The sequence below is a fragment of the Haematobia irritans genome, chromosome 4 (genome assembly GCF_050003625.1).
Source record: "Haematobia irritans isolate KBUSLIRL chromosome 4, ASM5000362v1, whole genome shotgun sequence".
Classification (NCBI taxonomy): domain Eukaryota; kingdom Metazoa; phylum Arthropoda; class Insecta; order Diptera; family Muscidae; genus Haematobia; species Haematobia irritans.
Genome location: NC_134400.1, coordinates 194,841,017 through 194,865,477, shown reverse-complemented (window position 1 = coordinate 194,865,477; position 24,461 = coordinate 194,841,017). Strand labels below are relative to the sequence as shown.

At 23.5% G+C, this 24,461-nt stretch overlaps 1 protein-coding gene across 2 annotated transcripts in view; it reads right to left on the bottom strand.

Annotated features, from left to right (window-relative positions):
- Nucleotides 1-24,461, bottom strand: part of ImpE1 (Ecdysone-inducible gene E1) — a 115,528-nt gene that overhangs the window by 38,184 nt on the left and 52,883 nt on the right. For both annotated transcript variants that reach the window (XM_075305449.1, XM_075305450.1), the window contains exon 4: nt 22,076-22,207. In XM_075305449.1, the coding sequence (XP_075161564.1) occupies nt 22,076-22,207 (132 nt within the window). The remainder of the gene's footprint in view (nt 1-22,075; nt 22,208-24,461) is intronic.

Here is a 24,461-nt window from a genome sequence, read left to right as displayed (position 1 = left end):
TAAAATTTTTCGGAAAATTTCTATGGGGATAAAATTATTCGACAATTTTATATAGAAATTAAATTTGTAGGGAATTTCTAGAAAATTAGTCAACATATAGTGTTAAGCTAAAATCGTAACAATAATACTCATTTTTTTTGTATAAATAAAATTTCTAGGAAATTTTCTATAGAAATAAAATATCTAGGAATTTTTCTGTGGGAATAAAATTTTTCCGAAATTTTCTATGGAAATAAAATTTATCGGAAATTTCTATGGAAATAAAATTTTTCGAAAATTTTCTATAAAAATGAAAGTTAGACGAAATTTTCAATAGAAATAAAATTTCTAGGAAATTTCTAGAAAATTAGCCATCGTTTGGGTTTAAATTGAAATCGTAACAATAATAATATTTTTTTTTTGTGTAAATAAAATTTCTAGGAAATTTTCTATTGAAATAAAATTTCTAGGAAATTTTCTATAGAAATAAAATTTCTAGGAAATTTTCGGTGGAAATAAAATTATTCGACAATTTTATATAGAAATTAAATTTGTAAGAAATTTCTAGAAAATTAGTCAACGTATGGTTTTAAGCTGAAATCGTAACAATAATAATCAATTTTTTGTATAAATAAAATTTCTAGGAAATTTTCTATGGAAATCAAATTTTTAGGAATTTTTCTGTGGGAATAAAATTTTTTCGAAATTTTCTATGGAAATAAAATTTATCGGAAATTTGCTATGGAAATAAAATTTTTCGAAAATTTTCTATAAAAATGAAAGTTCTCTGAAATTTTTGAATAGAAATAAAATTTCTCGGAAATTTCTAGAAAATTAGTCAACGTTTGGTTTTAAACTGAAATCGTAACAATAATAATCATTTTTTTTTTGTATAAATAAAATTTCTAGGAAATTTTCTATAGAAATAAAATATCTAGGAATTTTTCTGTGGGAATAAAATTTTTCGGAAATGGAAATAAAATTTATCGGAAATTTGCTATGGAAATAAAATTTTTCGAAAATTTTCTATAAAAATGAAAGTTATCGGAAATTTTCTATAGAAATAAAATTTCTAGAAAATTAGCCAACGTTTGGTTTTAAACTGAAATCGTAACAATAATAATATTTTTTTTTGTGTAAATAAAATTTCTAGGAAATTTTCTATTGAAATAAAATTTCTAGGAAATTTTCTATAGAAATAAAATTTCTAGGAAATTTTCTTTGGGAATAAAATTATTCAACAATTTTATATAGAAATTAAATTTGTAGGAAATTTCTAGAAAATTAGTCAACATATAGTTTTAAGCTGAAGTCGTAACAATAATAATCAGTTTTTTTTTGTATAAATAAAATTTCTAGGAAATTTTCTATAGAAATAAAATATCTATGAATTTTTCTGTGGGAATAAAATTTTTCCGAAATTTTCTATGGAAATAAAATTTATCGAAAATTTGCTATGGAAATTAAATTTTTGAAAATTTTCTATAAAAATGAAAGTTCTCTTAAATTTTTGAATAGAAATAAAATTTCTCAGAAATTTCTAGAAAATTAGTCAACGTTTGGGTTTAAACTGAAATCGTAACAATAATAATCAATTTTTTTTGTATAAATAAAATTTCTAGGAAATTTTCTATAGAAATAAAATTTCTAGGAAATTTTCTATAGAAATAAAATATCTAGGAATTCTTCTTTGGGAATAAAATTTTTCCGAAATTTTCTATGGAAATAAAATTTATCGGAAATTTGCTACGGAAATAAAATTTTTGGAAAATTTTCTATAAAAATGAAAGTTATCGGAAATTTTCTATAGAAATAAAATTTCTAGAAAATTAGCCAACGTTTGGTTTTAAACTGAAATCGTAACAATAATAATCAATTTTTTTGTGTAAATAAAATTTCTAGGAAATTTTCTATTGAAATAAAATTTCTAGGAAATTTTCTATAGATAAAATTTCTAGGAAATTTTCTGTGGGAATAAAATTATTCGACAATTTTATATAGAAATTATATTTGTAGGAAATATCTAGAAAATTAGCCAACTTATGGTTTTAATCTGAAATCGTAACAATAATAATCAGTTTTTTTTTTGTTTAAATAAAATTTCTAGGAAATTTTCTATAGATATAAAATATCTAGGATTTTTTCTGTGGGAATAAAATTTTTCCGAAATTTTCTATGGGAATAAAATTTATCGGAAATTTGCTATGGAAATAAAATTTTTCGAAAATTTTCTATAAAAATGACAGTTAGCGGAAATTTTCAATAGAAATAAAATTTCTAGGAAATTTCTAGAAAATTAGCCAACGTTTGGTTTTAAACTGAAATCGTAACAATACTAATCATTTTTTTTTTGTATAAATAAAATTTCTAGGAAATTTTCTGTAGAAAAAATTTTTTTTCGGAAAATTTCTATGGAAATAAAATTTTTCGGAAATTTGCTATGGAAATAAAATTTTTCGAAAATTTTCTATAAAAATAAAAGTTGTCGGAAATTTTGTAAAGAAATAAAATTTGTAGGAACTGTTTTATTGAAGTAAAAACTAAATTAAACTTCTCCGAACTTCCGAAAAAATAAAATTTCTAAGACTTTTTTCAAAGAAATTTTTCCATGAAAATAAAGTTTGTTAATATTTTTCAATGGAAACTAAGTTTGGCTAACATTTTTAGTAGAAAATTGTGAAGAAATAAAATTTCGCCAATATTTAAAAAAAAAACTAAAATTTTTACAATTTAAAAATTTAAAAAAACATTTTTCTATAGAAATTAAATTTGGTCGACATTTATAACTAAAAATATTGCTTACATTTGTTTAGAAATATGAAATTTCTTTTGCTTTAAAATAACAAAAAAAAAAAACTATTGTAATCAAATTGTGGTGAAATGTCTAAGCCATCGTTGACTTTTCCTTAGCGTAATGTATCAGTATGTATGTATAATGTGTATCATTTGGAAAATATTCGATGGTATCTATCATCGTCATAGCTACTCTATAACCATCATCTGAAATATCCCAGAAAGGCAGACATATACAGCAATCAGTGTAATGTGATACATTTCTTTTTATTTATTTCGTTTCATTAAATTTGCAGAGTATCTCCTATCCATTGGCAACATAAGTTATTCTATACTACAAACTCATATACCCCACCCAATCACAGACTACGAATGTCTTAATATGGATGCTGATGTAGTCGCATTAATTTTATTTCACCGGTAATGACTTAATGTTTGCTCATGTACAGATCACAAAACATTACAACGTCTGAGCTTCCAAGTAAGTTTCTACCATTTCTGGTATTTCTCTTTGGCATAATTAGATTTTCGCTTAGATGTAATGAAGAGAAAAAAAAAACAACAACAACAAAAACAAAAGTTTGTAATTATTTCTAGAAATTATCATATGGATCACATGCATAGACATTCTGCCTCTGTTTTTAAGAAATATTCATTAGATTTTTCATTCCATTTGGAGAGAGTATTTTACACAGATACAGTGGTCTTTATATTGAAAATGTTGTCAAAATTTTGTATCTATAGAAAATTTCGTAGAATTTCGTTTTATAGAAATTAAGGCTTATTAAAAAAAAAGTATAAACGTTTTTTTTAAAAGGATTTTTTTTACAGAAAATTTCTTAGAAATTTTATTTCTATAGAAATAAATTTTACTTCTATAGAAAATTTCGTAGAAATGTTATTTCTAGGAAAATGCATTGAAATTTTATTTCTATGGAAAATGTTGTGTTGAAATTTTACTTCCATAGAAAACTTCCCAGAAATTTTATTTCTATAGAAATTTTATTTCTTTCTAGAAATTTTATTTGTATAGAAAACTTCCGAGAAATTTTACTTTCATAAAAATCAAATTTCTTTAGACAATTCGTCGACATATTACTTCTAGAAAAAAAAAATCTAGAAAATTTACTTCTATGGCTATTTTTATCGAAAGTTAGAAGTTGTACAAAAAATTTTATTATCTAACTTCCTAGAAATTTTATCTCTATAGAACATTTCCTACAAATTTTATTTCTATAGAAAATTTTCTTGAAATTTTATTTCTATGCAAAACATTCCTCGAAATTTTATTTCTCTAGAAATTTCTAGAAAATTTCCCAGAAATTTTATTTCTCTAGAAATATAATTTCTTAAAATTTTGTGGACATTTTTTTATAGAAAATTTCGTTGTATTATTTTATAATACCCACTGTGTTCATTACCAGCCACTAGTAATCCGCAATCGGTTACCTGGTGGGTAGCCACCACTGAGTCAGTCAGTGAGTCTGAAATTGAGGAATTTTCTTAATGTCAAGTTGCTTTTTGTGAGTTTGTTGTCGTTTTTCCTTTTTGGAGTTTTGTTGTTGTTTTTTTTTTTTTGCTTTAGTAGTTGACCTACATCCGTATTTGCTGGTTGCTTGTGAAGAAAAATTGAACTGAACTTCCTACTTCTTCTTCTTCTTTGGCTTCTTGGCAGCTGAAGACTGACGGACGACTTGGATCAACTTGCGAGGTTGTGTAGTTAACTTTTGTAACGAGTTTTTCTTCTCAGGTTTTCTATTTTCAGGCAATGTTTGGAAATCTGTGTGTGTGTGTGTGTGTGAGTGCACACGCTTTTATTGCATGAAAGCAAATTCATTTGAAGTTTCCAAATTTGGATTGTGAGATGCTTGGAAATGGACCAAAATAAAAAGACAAGCAACATTTGATCATGATGACAAGTGGATACTACCTTTTAGTTGGATGTCTAGAAAAGGTGCGTATTTGTCAAATTCCAAAAATTTCTATTTTCGAATATTTCCAAGTGAGCATTCTTGGTGACTGTAAAATATACAGGGAAATGGCTATAGATGGGTGCTTTGTCAAATTGTGGGACCACTTTTTTAGGTCATATGGTATTAAAACTTTGCCAAGATTATGAGGAAATTGTCGTCTTTTACTATTATAGCCTCAATTTATTAATCAAAGTCCATCCGTCTATCTACCCATCTAATTATGGTACTTGCCCCATATATGTAATGATCCTAAAGAAATTCGCACCCATTAATGTAACAAATTATGATATATATTTTGTTATAGCTATAGTATGAGAAAAATGTTAGCCAATATCAGGCCAAGATTTTGGAATATGTGTCTTAGTTTTTAGCGAGTTATTGGGATTTATATGACCATAAAACCTAAAATTCGCCTAAAGTATGCAAATATTTGCATACTTTTAGGCGCTACTAGTTTTTAGCCTTCTAAATGATAATGAGGAATCTGTTTTGCATGTGTTTTTCGCCACCGTCACAAACACTCGAAAATTTAATTTTTGTAACAAAAGTTGAAAGGCGAAACCAAATTATTATAATCTTCAAATTCGACGAATAGAGTTTTTATATTTTCGAAAATCTACAAAAATCTGACAAAATTTTCTATAGAAATAAAATTTTGACAAAATTTTCTATAGAAATAAAATGTTGACAAAATTTTCTATAGAAATAAAATTTTGACAAAATTTTCTATAGAAATAAAATTTTGACAAAAATTTTCTATAGAAATAAAATGTTGACAAAATTTTCTATAGAAATAAAATTTTGACAAAATTTTCTATAGAAATAAAATTTTGACAAAATTTTCTATAGAAATAAATTTGTGACAAAATATTCTATAGAAATAAAATTTTGACAAAATTTTCTATAGAAATAAAATTTTGACAAAATTTTCTATAGGAATGAAATTTTGACAAAATTTTCTATAGAAATAAAATTTTGAAAAAATTTCCTGTAAGAATAAAATTTTGACAAAATTTTCTATAGAAATAAAATTTTGGAAAAATTTCCTGTAGGAATAAAATTTTGACAAAATTTTCTATAGAAATAAAATTTTGACAAAATTTTCTATAGGAATAAAACTTTGACAAAAGTTTCTATAGAAATAAAATTTTGACAAAATTTCTATATAAATAAAATTTTAACAAAAGTTTATATAGAAATAAGATAATGACAAAATTTTCTATGGAAATAAAATTTTGACAAAATTTTCTATAGAAATAAAATTAAAAAAAATCTGTATAAATGAAATTTTGACAAAATTGTCTATAGGAATAAAATTTTCTTTAGAAATAAAATTTTGAAAAAATTTTCTACAGAAATAAAATTTTGACAAAATTTTCTATTGTAGTAAAGCTTTGTCATAAATTTCTATAGAAATAAGATTTTTACAAAATTTTCTGTAGAAAATAAGATTTGATATAATTTTCTATAGAAATAAAATTTTGACAAAATTTTCTGTAGAAATAAAATTTTAGCAAAAGTTTCTATAGAAGTAAAATTTTGACAAAGTTTTCTATAGAAATAAAATGTTGACAAAATTTTCTATAGAAATAAAATATTGACAACATTTTCCATAAAATAAAATGTTGACAAAAATTTCTATAAAAATAAAATTTTGACAAAATTTTCTATAGAAATAAAATTTTGGAAAAATTTCCTGTAGGAATAAAATTTTGACAAAATTTTCTATAGAAATAAAATTTTGACAAAATTTTCTATAGGAATAAAACTTTGACATAAATTTTGACAAAATTTCTATATAAATATAATTTTAACAAAAGTTTCTATAGAAATAAGATAATGACAAAATTTTCTATAGAAATAAAATTAAAAAAAAAAAACAAATCTGTATAAATGAAATTTTGACAAAATTGTCTATAGAAATAAAATTTTCTTTAGAAAAAAAATTTTGACAAAATTTTCTATTGTAGTAAAGCTTTGTCATAAATTTCTATAGAAATAAGATTTTTACAAAATTTTCTGTAGAAAATAAGATTTGATATAATTTTCTATAGAAATAAAATTTTGACAAAATTTTTATATAAATAAAATTTTAACAAAAGTTTCTATAGAAATAAGATAATGACAAAATTTTCTATAGAAATAAAATTAAAAAAAAAAATCTGTATAAATGAAATTTTGACAAAATTGTCTATAGGAATAAAATTTTCTTTAGAAATAAAATTTTGACAAAATTTTCTACAGAAATAAAATTTTGACAAAATTTTCTACAGAAATAAAATTTTGACAAAATTTTCTACAGAAATAAAATTTTGACAAAATTTTCTATTGTAGTAAAGCCTTGTCATAAATTTCTATAGAAATAAGATTTTTACAAAATTTTCTGTAGAAAATACGATTTGATATAATTTTCTATAGAAATAAAATTTTGACAAAATTTTCTGTAGAAATAAAATTTTAGCAAAAGTTTCTATAGAAGTAAAATTTTGACAAAGTTTTCTATAGAAATAAAATGTTGACAAAATTTTCTATAGAAATAAAATATTGACAACATTTTCCATAAAATAAAATGTTGACAAAATTTTCTATAAAAATAAAATTTTGACAAAATTTTCTATAGAAATAAAATTTTGGAAAAATTTCCTGTAGGAATAAAATTTTGACAAAATTTTCTATAGAAATAAAATTTTGACAAAATTTTCTATAGGAATAAAACTTTGACAAAAGTTTCTATAGAAATAAAATTTTGACAAAATTTCTATATAAATATACTTTTAACAAAAGTTTCTATAGAAATAAGATAATGACAAAATTTTCTATAGAAATAAAATTAAAAAAAAACAAATCTGTATAAATGAAATTTTGACAAAATTGTCTATAGAAATAAAATTTTCTTTAGAAATAAAATTTTGACAAAATTTTCTATAGAAATAAAATTTTGACAAAATTTTCTATTGTAGTAAAGCTTTGTTATAAATTTCTATAGAAATAAGATTTTTACAAAATTTTCTGTAGAAAATAAGATTTGATATAATTTTCTATAGAAATAAAATTTTGACAAAATTTTCTGTAGAAATAAAATTTTAGCAAAAGTTTCTATAGAAGTAAAATTTTGACAAAGTTTTCTATAGAAATAAAATGTTGATAAAATTTTCTATAGAAATAAAATATTGACAACATTTTCCATAAAATAAAATGTTGACAAAATTTTCTATAAAAATAAAATTTTGACAAAATTTTCTATAGAAATAAAATTTTGGAAAAATTTCTTGTAGGAATAAAATTTTGACAAAATTTTCTATAGGAATAAAACTTTGACAAAAGTTTCTATAGAAATAAAATTTTGACAAAATTTCTATATAAATATAATTTTAACAAAAGTTTCTATAGAAATAAGATAATGACAAAATTTTCTATAGAAATAAAATTTAAAAAAAAAAAATCTGTATAAATGAAATTTTGACAAAATTGTCTATAGAAATAAAATTTTCTTTAGAAATAGAATTTTGACAAAATTTTCTATAGAAATAAAATTTTGACAAAATTTTCTATAGAAATAAAATTTTGACAAAATTTTCTATAGAAATAAAATTTTGAAAAAATTCTGTATAAATGAAATTTTGACAAAATTGCCTATAGAAATAAAATTTTCTTTAGAAATAAAATTTTGACAAAATTTTCTATAGAAATAAAATTTTGACAAAATTTTCTATAGAAATAAAATTTTGAAAAAATTTCCTGTAAGAATAAAATTTTCTATAGAAATAAAATTTTGACAAAATTTTCTATAGAAATAAAATTTTGACAAAATTTTCTATAGAAATAAAATTTTGACAAAATTTTCTATAGAAATAAAATTTTGAAAAAATTTCCTGTAGGAATAAAATTTTCTATAGAAATAAAATTTTGACAAAATTTTTTATAGAAATAAAATTTTGACAAAATTTTCTATAGAAATAGAATGTTGACAAAATTTTCTATAGAAATAAAATGCTGACAAAATTTTCTATAGAAATAAAATGTTGACAAAATTTTCTATAGAAATAAAATGTTGACAAAATTTTCTATAGAAATAAAATTTTGACAAAATTTTCTATAGAAATTAAATTTTCACAAAATTTTCTATAAAAATAAAATTTTGGGAAATTTTCTATAGAAATAAAAACCGATATTACAAACAGCAAGCGCGGAATCAAATAACAACAATCAAGACAATCCCACGCGGCGGTTACTCTGCACGGGATTGACCCGAAGGGTCCAACTCATCGGCCAGCGGCTGCTGCCACATCAGTATACGTGTTGTTTCGTCCGTCTTCTTGTGTAGAAGGAGGTGCATCCCGGGGAATCTTCTCCGTTTACTTTTGGTCCAAGCCGGGATAGAGGAGAACCCCGGACCATGGTACTGTTCGGTCTGCCGAAACCAAATTAAGGTGTAACCGGTGCTTGGAATGGGTGCACTTCCGCAATTGTTCCGGCTCAACATCGCTGCGGGAGTATAGTAATACTGACTACGTGGCAGGATGCTGTGCCAGTGATATCAGCTGTGGGTCATCAGACTATGCGAGAGGCAAGTGCAACCGCCTCAATTCCTACTTATGAGTGATTGATAGCAACGTATCTGACGTGTGTCCCATCTGTAACCAAGGGCCACATGACACTCGTCACCTATTCGCTAAACCAACCCAAGTCACCACCAGATCACTCTGGACACAGCCTACCCTTGCCGCAGAGTTCCTAGATCTGGACACCAGTTGAAGTACCAAAGCATAGAACAAAATGGATGAAATTACATTAAAAACTGTTACAACAACAACAATCAACCTTTCACTTTATTTCAAAATTTGGCAGAATGAAATTCACTCTTAGTTAGATAGGCCACTAGTGGAGGGTTTTTTACCAAAGCAAAAAAATGGAAAATTAAAAAAAAATCACAAACCCAGAAAACCCTCCCAAAAAGGAAATAAGGATACTTTTTATGTGGTTAGAAATCGCCATTTTCGGTTGTTTAAAAAAAATAAAAAAAATACAAACGAAAGATGTATATCATCATATCCATCCTCCCTATTGATACATTTAATTGGCTTAGAAAGTCTGGTGAGATTGTAGTAGAAGATTCCCTCCCAATGGTCCATTTTCGATTCATTCTCCCATGGCCCAGTGAGCTGATAAGTTCGAGACTAACCGAAAAAAAGAAAGGTAATAACAGGTGCTTAGCCTAATCAGAGTTTGTTACAAAGTAGTGGTTTTAATTACTACTTGGAAACATTAACCTTTATTACCGATACCCATATTGAAGGAGATCCATAGAATTGTTGTTTGGACGTTCAGCCAGGCGAAATGGATTAGGGATTTAAAAGTTGAAAGTTGACTTTCCCATAAATGATTTTTTTTTTTTTTTTTGTCAAAAGAAACAATGATCACAAAAGGTGAACTATGTATTCTTCAACTCTGCATCGAAATCATTTAAACTCTGTATAAAAATATTAAAAATCCATAAAAGAATTTATATATGATAGAATTTTTTTTCTGTGTATCGTTAAAATTATTTCTCAATAGGCGATTTTTGCATTACCATCTCAATTAGAGCTTTGCTTTTTTTTCGTCTTCACTACCCTATTCAAATTTATTTATTTTTTCTCTGTCGCAAGTAGATTAGCCCCATATGGTTTGGGGCTAATATGGTGCTTCACCATCAGCAGCTCGTATGCTCGCCTTTCATTCCAGGAATACTTGGCTTATTGTGTTGCTGTAGGTTTTTTTGTCTTGTCTTGATTTTTTTTTTTTTCATTTTATTGTCAGTTTATCATGGCTGTGAGAAAACACACAAATGACATCGACGTCTACAGCAAGAGCAACTAATTATTGTGGTAATTGGTTAATTTCCAAGAAATCTACAGAGTATTCTTACAAGATGAACCATCGTTGGTTTTTTCTACCTTGGCTGTCTTGTTTTGGGTTTCTTTGTTTTGGCGCAAAATACATACAATTTGGAAAGGTGAGTTATCCTCTTGGGGTAACACTTACTAAAGCAAAGTCAATTGTGTTATTGTCGGAGACAAGGGACATAAAAGACGACTATCAATTTTTGGCGAAAAAAAATCGAAAAGTCAAAGGCGACTTTTTGTCAAAAAAAAAAAAAAAAATGAAAATTTTAATTTTTGTTGTTTTTGTTGTTGTTTTTTTGTCGTAAAATTCGATTAGGCGACTTTTGATATGTTTGAATATCGACGAAGTATCAAAAATTCGATCTTTCGATTTTTTTTCAAAAATTTGAAGAAAAAAAAAATTCTGTAGAAATAACATTTTGACAAAATTTTCTAAAGAAATAAAATTTTGACAAAATTTTCTATAGAAATAAAATTTTGACAAAATTGTCTATAGAAATAAAATTTTGACAAAATTTTCTATAGAAATAAAATTTTAACAAAATTTTCAACAGAAATAGAATTTTAACAAAATTTTCCATAGAAATAACATTCCGACAACATTTTCTATGGAAATAAAATTTTTACAAAATTTCCTACAGATATATAATTTTGACAAAATTTTCTATAGAAATAAAATTTTTACAATTTTCTATAGATATAAAATTTTGACAAAATTTCCTATAGAAATAAAATTTTGACAAAATTTTATATAGAAATAAAATTTTGACTAAATTTTTTATAGAAATAAAATTCCGAAAACATTTTCTACAGAAATATAATTTTGACAAAATTTTCTATAGAAATAAAATTTTGGCAAAATTTTCTATAGAAATAAAATTTTGTCAAAATTTTCTTTAGAAATAAAATGCCGACAAAATTTTCTATAGAAATAAAATGTTGACAAAATTTTCTATAGAAATAAAATTTTGACAAAATTTTCTATAGAAATAAAATTTTGACAAAATTTTCTATAGAAATAAAATTTTGACAAAATTTTCTATGGAAATAAAATTTTGATAAAATTGTCTATAGAATGAACATTTTGACAAAATTGTCTATAGCAATAAAATTCCGACAAAATTTTCCTTTAGAAATAAAATTCCGACGAAATTTCCTCTTAGAAATAAAATTTTTACAAAATTTTCTATAGAAATATAATTTTTAGAAAATTTTCTATAGAAATAAAATTTTGACAAAATTTTATATAGAAATAAAATTTAGACAAAAATTTCTATAGAAATAGAATTTAGACAAAATTTTCTATAGAAATAAACTTTCGATATTTGTTTAGTTCGGCTTGTTTAGTTCGGTCTCAAGCCGTACTAAACAAATATAATTAACAGTATAAAGGTCAAATAAAATTTTGACAAAATTTTCTATAAAAACAACATTTTGACAAAACTTTCTACAAAAATAAAATTTTGACAACATTTTCTATAGAAATAAAATTTTGACAAAATTTTCTATAGAAATAAAATTTTGACAAAATTTCATATAGAAATAAAATCTTAACAAAATTTTCTACAAAAATAAAATTTTGACAACATTTTCTACAGAAATAAAATTTTGACAAAATTTTCTATAAAAACAACATTTTGACAAAACTCTCTACAAAAATAAAATTTTGACAACATTTTCTATAGAAATAAAATTTTGACAAAATATTCTTTAGAAATAAAATTTTGACAAAATTTTCTATAGAAATAAAATTTTGACAAAATTTCATATAGAAATAAAATCTTAAGAAAATTTTCTACAAAAATAAAATTTTGACAACATTTTCTACAGAAATAAAATTTTGACAAAATATTCTATAGAAATAAAATTTTGACAACATTTTCGATAGGAATAAAATGTTGATAGAAATAAAATTTTTACAACATTTTCTATAGAAATAAAATTTTGACAAAATTTTCTATAGAAATAAAATTTTGACAAAATTTTCTATAGAAATAAAATTTTGAAAATATTTTTTACAGAAGTAAAGCATTGACGTAATTTGCTATAGAAATTAAATTTTTGATAAAATGACCTGTAGAAATAAAATGTTGACAAAATTTTCTATAAAAATTAAATTTTGAAAAAATTTTCGATAGAAATAAAATGTTGATAGAAATAAAATTCCGACAACATTTTCTATAGAAATAAAATTCCGACAACATTTTCTACAGAAATATAATTTTGACAAAATTTCATATAGAAATAAAATCTTAACAAAATTTTCTATAAAAATTAAATTTTGACAAAATTTTCTATAGAAATAAAATGTAGACAAAATTTTCTACAAAAATAAAATTTTAACCAAATTTTCTATAGAAATAAAATGTTGACAAAATTTCCTATAGAAATAAAATTTTAACAAAATTTTCTATAGAAATAAAATTCCGACAAAATTTTCTATAGAAATAAAATTTTGACAAAAATTTTTTATAGAAATAAAATTTTGACAAAATTTTCTATAGAAATAAAATTTTGACAAAATTTTCCATAAATATAAAATTTTGACAAAATTTTTTACGGAAGTAAAGCATTGACATAATTTGCTATAGAAATTAAATTTTTGATAAAATGTCCTGTAGAAATAAAATTTTGACAAAATTTTCTATAGAAATAAAATTTTAAGCAAATTTTCTATAGAAATAAAATTTTGACAAAATTTCCTATAGAAATAAAATTTTAACAAAATTTTCTATAGAAATAAAATTGCGACAACATTTTCAATAGAAATAAAATTTTGACATAATTTTTTATAGAAATAAAATTTTGACAAAATTTTCTATAGAAATAAAATTCCGACAACATTTTCTACAGAAATATAATTTTGACAAAATTTTCTATAGAAATAAAATTTTGACAAAATTTTTTATAGAAATAAAATTTTGACAAAATATTCTATAGAAATAAAATTTTGACAAAATTTTCTATAGAAATAAAATTTTGACAAAATTTTTTATAGAAATAAAATTTTGACAAAATATTCTATAGAAATAAAATTTTGACAAAATTTTCTATAGAAATAAAATTTTGACAAAGTTTTCTATAGAAATAAAATTTTGACAAAATTTTCTATAAAAACTAAATTTTGACAAAATTTTCTATATAAATAAAATGTTGACAAAATTTTCTATAGAAATGTATAGGTGTAGGACATTTTAATTTTTATCTTCGTAATAACCGACTATGCGACTTTTGATCTTTTTGAAAATCAACTAAGAATCAAAAAGTCGACCTTTCGACTTTTTCTAAAATTTGAAAAAAAAACTTTTAATTATTTTTTCAAATTTTAAAAAGTGGGCAATTTTCCAGGATTTGAAAGAATTCGAAATTTCGTATTTTCCAAAATCAATTTACGATTTTGTTTAAATATGAAAAACTTGACTTTCGAATTTTGAGATTATCGACAATCGATTTTGTTGCCAAAAAACTCTAAGTCGACTTTTTTATATTCTTCAAATTTCGAATATGAAAAACAAATTTCAAATATGAAAGAGTTGATTTTAAAATTTTCCGAAAACTGGCGAATTTTCGGCACAAAATATACTACATGACATTCAACTTTCAGGGTTTCTTTTCTTTTCATTTTTTAAATCGAAAACAAAAAATTGACAAATCGTAGTCGACTTTGTATATTGTTCAAATTTTAACTGATCGATGTTTTATATTTTTGAAAATCGACTATTTAGGAAATTCCGATCATCTTCCAACTTTTTGATTTTATTTTATTTTGTTTTATTAGAATAATTTGCATTTTGTAAAAAAAGTTGAAGTCTGATCGATGTTTTGAAATTTGTGAAAATCTACCATGAATCGATAAGTTGTCTTCTTGAATTAATGACTTTCAAATTCAACTTTTAAGGTTTATTTTCTTTCGGTTTTCCTTTTTTTTATATTGAATAATCGAATTTTTGCCAAAAAAAAAGAAAATTGAATATGGGGTCGATTTGTTTTTTTTTTATTTGACTGATCGATTTTTGAAAATCGGACATCAATCAAAAAATTTTTCAATTTTTGACTTTTTAAAAATACGAAAAAATTGACTTTCAGTTTCCCTTGTTATTGGTCAATTTTCAACACAGAAAGTGCTACAGACATTCAACTCAAATTCAACTTTTCGATTTTCTGTCTTTTTTTTTTTTGAAAAATTAGAATAATTTGAGGCTTGTCAAAAAAGTTGATTTTTTATACTCTCCAAATTTTGACTGTTTGATTTTTGATATTTTTCAATTTTCGATTTCAAACAGAAGTCGGTTTGAGTTTGTGAATTTTTCAATTTTCTACTTTTTAAAAATTTGAAAAAGTTGTCTTTAAATTTCTTCTATTATTGATTAATTTTCCACACAAAAAGTGAATTTGAGTTCGGTTTTGAAGTTGAACTTGAGTTCGAGTTTCTTTGTTTTTTTTTTTTTTTTTTTTTTGAAAAATGAGAACAATTGGCGTTTTGTCAAAAAAAGTCGAAGTCGACTTTTTATTCTATTCAAATTTGACTGATCGATTTTTTACATTTTTGAAAATCCACCATGAAGCAAATAATTGTCTTTTTGAATTTTCGACTTTTTTAAAAATACGATAAAATTGAATTTCAATTTCCACTATTGTTAATTAATTTTTAACATAAAAAGTTCAACTTGAGTTCGATTATTTTTCTTTATATTTTTGAAAATTAGAACCATAGGCGTTTTGCAAAAAAAAAAAAAACTACTTTTTATACTCTTTAAACTCTACCGGACAATTATGGATATTTTTAAAAATTATTATTTTTTGTTTTTAATTTGAAAAATTAGGAAAAATTAGATTTTCGTGAAATTAGGAAAAAATCGAAAAATCAGGCTTTCCAAAATATTAAAAACACGGAGGACTTTATCAACTTTTTAATAAAAAAAAAAGATTTATCGATTTTTAATATTTCTGAAAATCGACTAAAATCATCTTTTTGAATTTTTCAAAATTTGAAAATGTTGATTTTCCGAATTAAAACGAAAAATCGGGCTTTCCAAAATATTAAAAACACGAAGGACTTTATCAACTTTTAATTAACAAAATTATCGATTTTTAATATTTTTGAAAATCGAATTTTTCAAAAGTTGAAAATGTCGATTTTCCAATTGAATCATATCTAATCTTATCAAATTAGATCTCCAAATTTACTCGGGTATGTAAATTATTTTTTTTTTCACCCTGGCCGAGAATCGAACCCGGTATCTTCATTTACCAAGGCCCTTTCACTGTGCTGACCTAGGCCACTGTTTTCTAAATTACAACGACCCACTCATAAATTTTTTCCAATGTAACGATTGCTGTACTGTTCATCTGTTAATATTTCCTGATACCCTATTCCGACATTTATCTGTGGTCTTTATTATGATGGAGGTGATAATTATCATATGAAAAAAAAAAACAGAAGAAGAAAAAGATGCATGTTAATATTCTCATGTATCTTTCTACTTGCCATCTGTGAACTCTTCAAATCACACTTAATGACATATGATGGCAATAGTAAGATCTAAGTGGCAAAGAAGGCTTATACACAAAAAAAATCGAAATGATTTTGTGGTCATTGGGAGTAAATGAGATTTGCTTTAAGCGATTTTGTAGTGATCTGAAGTGATTTGAAGTTTTTTTCCAATATTTCCTTTTTTCATTTATTTTGGTGTCATGTCATTGCATCTATTATTGTTGGTTTTGTTAGATCTATTGAGTTTTTTTTTTTGTGGTATTGGATTCTTGGGGCTGTAGGAAATTCATTTGAAAATTCCATAGAATCAATGTGTAAAAAAAAACTTGGTGATATGATGATTGAGCACATTACGACTTGGCGCCACTTGTCACTATTATTGTTTTTATCCTCTTTATCTCTATTATATTTTTTGTATAATTTCCATATGGGTGAATGAACTTTGAGTTTTTTGTTTAATAAACAATCAATTAATTTTGTATTGAATAATATTTCTCCATTTGTTGTTTTATCAGTAATTTGAAAACCTTAAGGAAAGGTCGAAATCTTTTGAATTGAAGTAATATTTTTTTGACTGTATGGTGAAATTATTTACATTCATGGTACTCCCAGTGAAAATAAAATGGTATTCCCCGAAAATGTTTAAAATCTAAAAATAAAATATTACCTACAAAACAATGAAAGTTAAACGTTGACTATTTCACCAAAGGTATAAAATCTCAGAATATCATTTCAGAAAATCATAAAAAAAGTCGAAAAGTCCAAAAGAAAAATCATTTTCTTTGAAAAAAAAAAAAACAACAACAACAAAAAAATCGATAAATCCACTCTTTATTCCCTAGGCTATAAATGTTTTTGGGCCTATAATTAAGCTAATAAAATTCATTTCCTTTATTGCGTTTTTTATTATGATACTGATGGCATACCTCTGATGGCTTATCTCTCATGATTGATGATGGAAGTGTGTGGTGAAATTTGATTGAAAACCCCTAAATTAAAATGTATTCGTTTATTTTTGAGTCAACTTAACGAACAGCATGAAAGCATCTTGAATGGAATTCAGTTAAACATGAAGATGGCGTGACACTATAATATGTAATTATATGACTTTTCTTTGGAATGATAATAATTTGAAATGTTCTATTTTCAGATGAAGTATTTGATTTTTGTTTTCAAAAATCCAATAGGATGAATCAAGGAAAGATCATTGAAGAGATATATTTATGGCATAGCTATCTATAAGGTTTTTCCAATAATTAACAAATTAAGTCCAAAACTAGATATATCTCCCATATAAATCGATCCTCAGATTTGAGTTCTTGATTCTCTTAAAAAACATTTTGAAAAAATGTTCAATAGAAATACAATTTTTGACAAAATTTTCTATAGAAATAAAATTTTTAACAAAATTTTCTATAGAAAAAAAATTCTATAAAAATAAAATTTTGACAAAATTTTCTATAAAAATAAAATTTTGACAAAATTTTTTATATAAATAAAATTATAACAAAATGTTCTATCAAAATAAAATTTTGACAAAATTTTCTATAAAAAAAATTTCTGAGAAAAAAAATCTATAAAAATAAAATTTGGACAATATTTTCTATAGAAATAAAATTTTTGACACAATTTTCTATAAATATAAAATTTTGAAAAAATTTTCTATAAAAATAAAATATTGACAAAATTTTCTATAAAAACAAAATTTTGACAAAATTTTCTATTAAAATAAAATTTTGACAAAATTTTCTATAAAAATAAAATTTTGAGAAAAAAATCTATAAAAATAAAATTTGGACAATATTTTCTATAAAATAAAATTTTGTCAAAATTTTCTATAGGAATAAAATTTTTGACAAAATTTTCAATAAAAATAAAATTTTGACAAAATGTTCTATAAAAATAAATTTTGACAAAATTTTCTGTAAACACAAAATTTTAACAAAATTTTCTATAAAAATATAATTTAGACAAAATTTTCTATAGAAATAAATTTTTTGACAAAATTTTCTATAAAAATAAAATTTTGACAAAATTTTCTACAAAAATAAAATTTTGACAAAATTTTCTATAACAATAAAATTTTGAGAAAAAAATCTATAAAAATAAAACTTGGACAATATTTTCTATAAAAATAAAATTTTGTCAAAATTTTCTATAGGAATAAAATTTTTGACAAAATTTTCTATAAAAATAAAATTTTGACAAAATGTTCTATAAAAATAAATTTTGACAAAATTTTCTGTAAACACATAATTTTAACAAAATTTTCTATAAAAATATAATTTAGACAAAATTTTCTATAGAAATAAATTTTTTGACAAAATTTTCTATAAAAATAAAATTTTGACAAAATGTTCTATAAAAATAAATTTTGACAAAATTTTCTGTAAACACAAAATTTTAACAAAATTTTCTATAAAAATATAATTTAGACAAAATTTTCTATAGAAATAAATTTTTTGACAAAATTTTCTATAAAAATAAAATTTTGACAAAATTTTCTACAAAAATAAAATTTTGACAAAATTTTCTATAACAATAAAATTTTGACAAAATTTTCTATAACAATAAAATTTTGACAAAATTTTCTGTAAAAATAAAATTTTGACAAAAATTTTCTATAAAAATAAAGTTTTGACAAATTTTTTACAGATATAAAATTTTGACAAAATTTTCAATAGAAATAAAATGATGACAAAATTTTCTATAGAAATAAAATATTGACAAAATTAGCTATAAATACAAAATTTTGACTAAATTTTCTATAAAAACAAAATTTTGACAAAATTTTCCATAGCAATAACATTTTGACAAAATTTTCTGTAAAAATAAAAATTTGAAAAAATTTTCTATGAAAATAAAATTATGAAAAAAAAAATTCTATAAGAATAAATTTTTGACAAAATGTTCTATATGAATAAAATTATGACAAAATTTTCTATAAAAATAACATTTTGACAAAATTTTCTATAGAAATAAAATTTTTGACAAAATTTTCTATAGTAAAAATTTTGGCAACATTTTCTACAGAAAAAAAATTCTCTATGGAAATAAAATTTTGAAAAAAAATTCTATAAGAATTAAATTTTGACAACATTTTCTATAAAAATACAATTTTAACAAAATTTTCTATAAAAATAAAATTTTGACAAAATGTTCTATATAAATAAAATTATGACAAAATTTTCTATAAAACTAAAATTTGGACAATATTTTCTATAAAAATAAAATTGTGACAAACATTTCTATAGAAATAAAATTTTAACAAAATTTTCTATAGAAATAAAATTTAGACAAAATTTTCTATAGAAATAAAATGTTGATAGAAATAAAATTTTGACAAAATTTAATATAGAAATAAAATTTTGACAACATTTTCTATAGAAATAATATATTGACAAAATTTTCTATAGGAATAAAAATTTAACAAAATTTTGTATAGAAATTAAATTTTGACAAAATTTTCTATAGAAAGAAAATTTTGACAAAATTTTCTATAAAAAAAAATGTTTACTAAATTTTCTATAAAAATAAAAATTTGACAAAATTTTCTTTAGAAATAAAATTTTAACAAAATTTTCTATAGAAATTAAATTTTGACACAATTTTCTATAGAAAGAAAATTTTGACAAAATTTTCTATAAAAATAAAATTTTGACATTTTTTTCTATAGAGATAACATTTTAACAAAATTTTCTATGGAAATAAGATTTTGACAACATTTTCTATAGAACTAAAAATCTGACAAAATTTTTTATATTTTATTTTATAGAAAATTTTCTATAGAAAGAAAGAGATAACATTTTGAAAAAATTTTCTATAGAAAGAAAATTTTGACTAAATTTTCTATAAAAATAAAATTTTCACAAAATTTTATATAGAAATACAATTTTGACAAAATGTTCTATAGAAATAAAAATTTGACTAACTTTTCTAAGGAAATAAAATTTTAACAAAATTTTCTTTAAAAAGTGAAATTTTGACAAAATTTTCTATAGAAAGAAAATTTTTGACAAAATTTTCTATAAAAATAGAATTTTGACAAAATTTTCTATAGAGATAACATTTTAACAAAATTTTCTATAGAAATAACATTTTGTTGTTGTTTTTTTATTTCAGCTTAAAACCATACATTGACTAAACTACAAGTGTAGCTTAACCAACAGAGGAAAAGAATGTTTGTCTAATTTATTTGGGCAAAGCCCTATAGACTGCAAGATGGTTGGATGGACGCACGTTTCGGAATTACCACATTCCTCATCAACATACTCTACTTGCAGCAAAACTATCAACCAATTATCAGAATAAATTCAGGGAGTTCATTAAACCCAACAATGAACCACACTTGAACCTTCCGAAAAAAGGTTTTGTATGATAGCCGGCTTATGCCGAAATAAATTCGAAACAAACATATCTCTTTTCCTTTTTTCGGAAGGTTCAAGGGTTTTAATGAACTGCCTGAATTTATTCTGATAATTGGTTGATAGTTTTGCTGCAAGTAGAGGATGCTGATGAGGAATGTGGTAATTCCGAAACGTGCGTCCATCCAACCATCTTGCAGTCTATAGGGCTTTGCCCAAATAAATTTGACAAACATTATTTTCCTCTGTTGGTTAAGCTACACTTGTAGTTTAGTCAATGTATGGTTTTAAGCTGAAAAAAAGCAACAACAATGCTTAAAGAACAAAACCAACAATAACAAAACAAAACGAATGGAAATAAAATTTTGACAAAATTTTTTACAGAAATAAAATTTGAACAAAATTTTCTATAGAAATAAAATTATGACAACATTTTCTATAAAAAAAAAAATTTGGACAATATTTTCTATCACCATATCATATCATATCATATCATATCATATCATATCATATCATATCATATCATATCATATCATATCATATCATATCATATCATATCATATCATATCATATCATATCATATCATATCATATCATATCATATCATATCATATCATATCATATCATATCATATCATATCATATCATATCATATCATATCATATCATATCATATCATATCATATCATATCATATCATATCATATCATATCATATCATATCATATCATATCATATCATATCATATCATATCATATCATATCATATCATATCATATCATATCATATCATATCATATCATATCATATCATATCATATCATATCATATCATATCATATCATATCATATCATATCATATCATATCATATCATATCATATCATATCATATCATATCATATCATATCATATCATATCATATCATATCATATCATATCATATCATATCATATCATATCATATCATATCATATCATATCATATCATATCATATCATATCATATCATATCATATCATATCATATCATATCATATCATATCATATCATATCATATCATATCATATCATATCATATCATATCATATCATATCATATCATATCATATCATATCATATCATATCATATCATATCATATCATATCATATCATATCATATCATATCATATCATATCATATCATATCATATCATATCATATCATATCATATCATATCATATCATATCATATCATATCATATCATATCATATCATATCATATCATATCATATCATATCATATCATATCATATCATATCATATCATATCATATCATATCATATCATATCATATCATATCATATCATATCATATCATATCATATCATATCATATCATATCATATCATATCATATTAAGCATCTCACACACACTTCTCTGAAAAGGATGACGGTATCACCATCACCATTCACCACCATGCCAAAACTCATTCATTCAAAAAATTGCACAAAACCTAACGGTTGATGGATTGGCTGGGTTGGCCCATAGATTTCGACCAGTCAGTCCGCCTTTAACTTTCTTTCGTATTATTTTTTGGCCAATTAGTTGTCATTTTTTTATTGTACTTACGTCCAAGACATGTATGTTTGCGGAACTGCAAGAATCCCTCGACACAACGACAGGCTCCATCCAAACAGCTGCTGTTAGACACCTTCATGGTACACTGTTCGTTTAATACACAATCGCCACCCAGAAGTTGAGCTGCAAGAAAGAGAATTACATCAAAAATATGCATGGAACATTATTTATGGTTATAGCCGCAGCCGCAGCCCCAGCCCCACCCCCTTGCTCCACCAAAATAGATGATTGACGGATGGATGGCTAGAAAGATAGATAGATGCTAAAAGTGGCCACCAATAGACACAGACAGGCGATTCTGCAATGTCTTCCTGGCTGCCATAAAAGTGTTAAATGTTAATTGTGTATAGACATGCCCAACGGTCGACCACAAATATTTTTCTAGCCATATTTTACCGCATCTAATTGAGATCGAAGAAAGGAAACGAAGAAAATTGATGGTTGAATTTTTTTTATGGAGATTATAGTTGGAATTCCTTTGAGAATCAGATTTTCATTGACAAATAGCTATTTATCGTTTGGAAATATTCGCTAAAAATAAGAGTAAATTGAAGATAACAAAGAATCCGAGGGATTTTATTTCTTTCTATAGAAATAAAATTTTGTCAAAATTTTATTTCTATAGAAAATTTTGTCAATATTTTATTGCTATATAAAAATTTGTAAAAATATTATTTCTACAGAAAATTTTGTCAAAATTTTATTGCTACGGGGAATTTTGTTAAAATTTTATTTCTATAGAAAATGTTGTTAAAATTTTATTTCTATAGAAAAATTTGTAAAAATTTCAGTTCTATAGAAAAATTTGTGAAAATATTGTTTCTATAGAAAATTTTTTCAAAATTTTATTTCTATAGCAAATTTTTTCAAAAAAATTTTTTTTTCTAGAATATTTTGTCAAATTTTTTATTTCTATAGAAAATTTTGTCAAAATTATATTGCTATGGGAAATTTTGTTAAAATTTTATTTTTATGGAAAATTTTGTTAAAAATTTATTTCTATAGAAAATTTTGTCAAAATTTTAGTTCTATAGAAAATTTTTTCAAATTTTTAGTTCTATAGAAAATTTTTTCAAATTTTTAGTTCTATAGAAATTTTTTTCAAAATTTTTTTCTTTAGAACATTTTGTCAAAATTTTATTTCTATAGAAAAATTTGTGAAAATATTATTTCTATAGAAAAATTTGTGAAAATATTATTTCTATAGAAAATTTTGTTAACATTTTATTTCTACAGACAATTTTTTCAAAATTTTTATAGAAATTCCATAGAAATTTTTTCAAATTTTTTTTCTATAGAAAATTTTGTCAAAATTTTATTTCTTATTTGTTGTTTTGATCTCAGCTTTAAAACCATTGTGTTGACTAAACTACAAGAGTAGCTTAACCAACAAAACGCGAATAAAGTAAGAGGAAGCACGCTCAAAATAAACCCAGCCAACTGCACTCAAATCGATGATTTGATGGTGGCAAAGGAAAAGAGAAATGTTTGTATGAATTTATTTCGGCATAAACCGGTCATCATGTAAAACCTTTTTTCGGAAGGTTCAAGTGTGGTTCACCATGGGTTTAGTTAACTTCCAGAATTTATTCTGATAATTGGTTGATAGTTTTGCTGCAAGTAGAGGATGCTGATGAGGAATGTGGTAATTCCGAAACGTGCGTCCATCCCATCTTGCAGTCTATAGGGCTTTGCCCAAATAAATTTGACAAACATTCTTTTCCTTTGTTGGTTAAGCTACTTTTGTAGTTTAGTCAATGCATGGCTTAAGGTTAGGTTAGGTTAGGTGGCAGCCCGATATATCAGGCTCACTTAGACTATTCAGTCCATTGTGATACCACGTTGGTGAACTTCTCTCTTATCACTGAGTGCTGCCCGATTCCATGTTAAGCTCAATGACAAGGGACCTATTTTTTATAGCCGAGTCCGAACGGCGTTCCAAATTGCACTGAAACCACTTTGAGAAGCTTTGAAACCCTCAGAAATGTCACCAGCATTACTGAGGTGGGATAATCCACCGCTGAAAAATTTTTGGTGTTCGGTCGAAGCAGGAATCGAACCCACGACCTTGTGTATGCAAGGCGGGCATGCTAACCATTGCACCACGGTGGCTCCCATGGCTTTAAGCTGAGATCAAAAACAACAATAAAATTTTAATTCTATAGAAAATTTTATTGTTATAAAAATTCTGTAGAATAATTTGTCAAAATTTTTATTTCTATAGAAAATTTTGTCAAAATTTTATTTCTATATAAAATATTGTCAATGTTTTATTTCTATAGAAAATTTTGTCAAAATTTTATTTCTATAGAAAAGTTTGTCAAAGTTGTATTTCAATTGAAAATTTTGTCAATATTTTATTTGTGTAGAAAAGTTT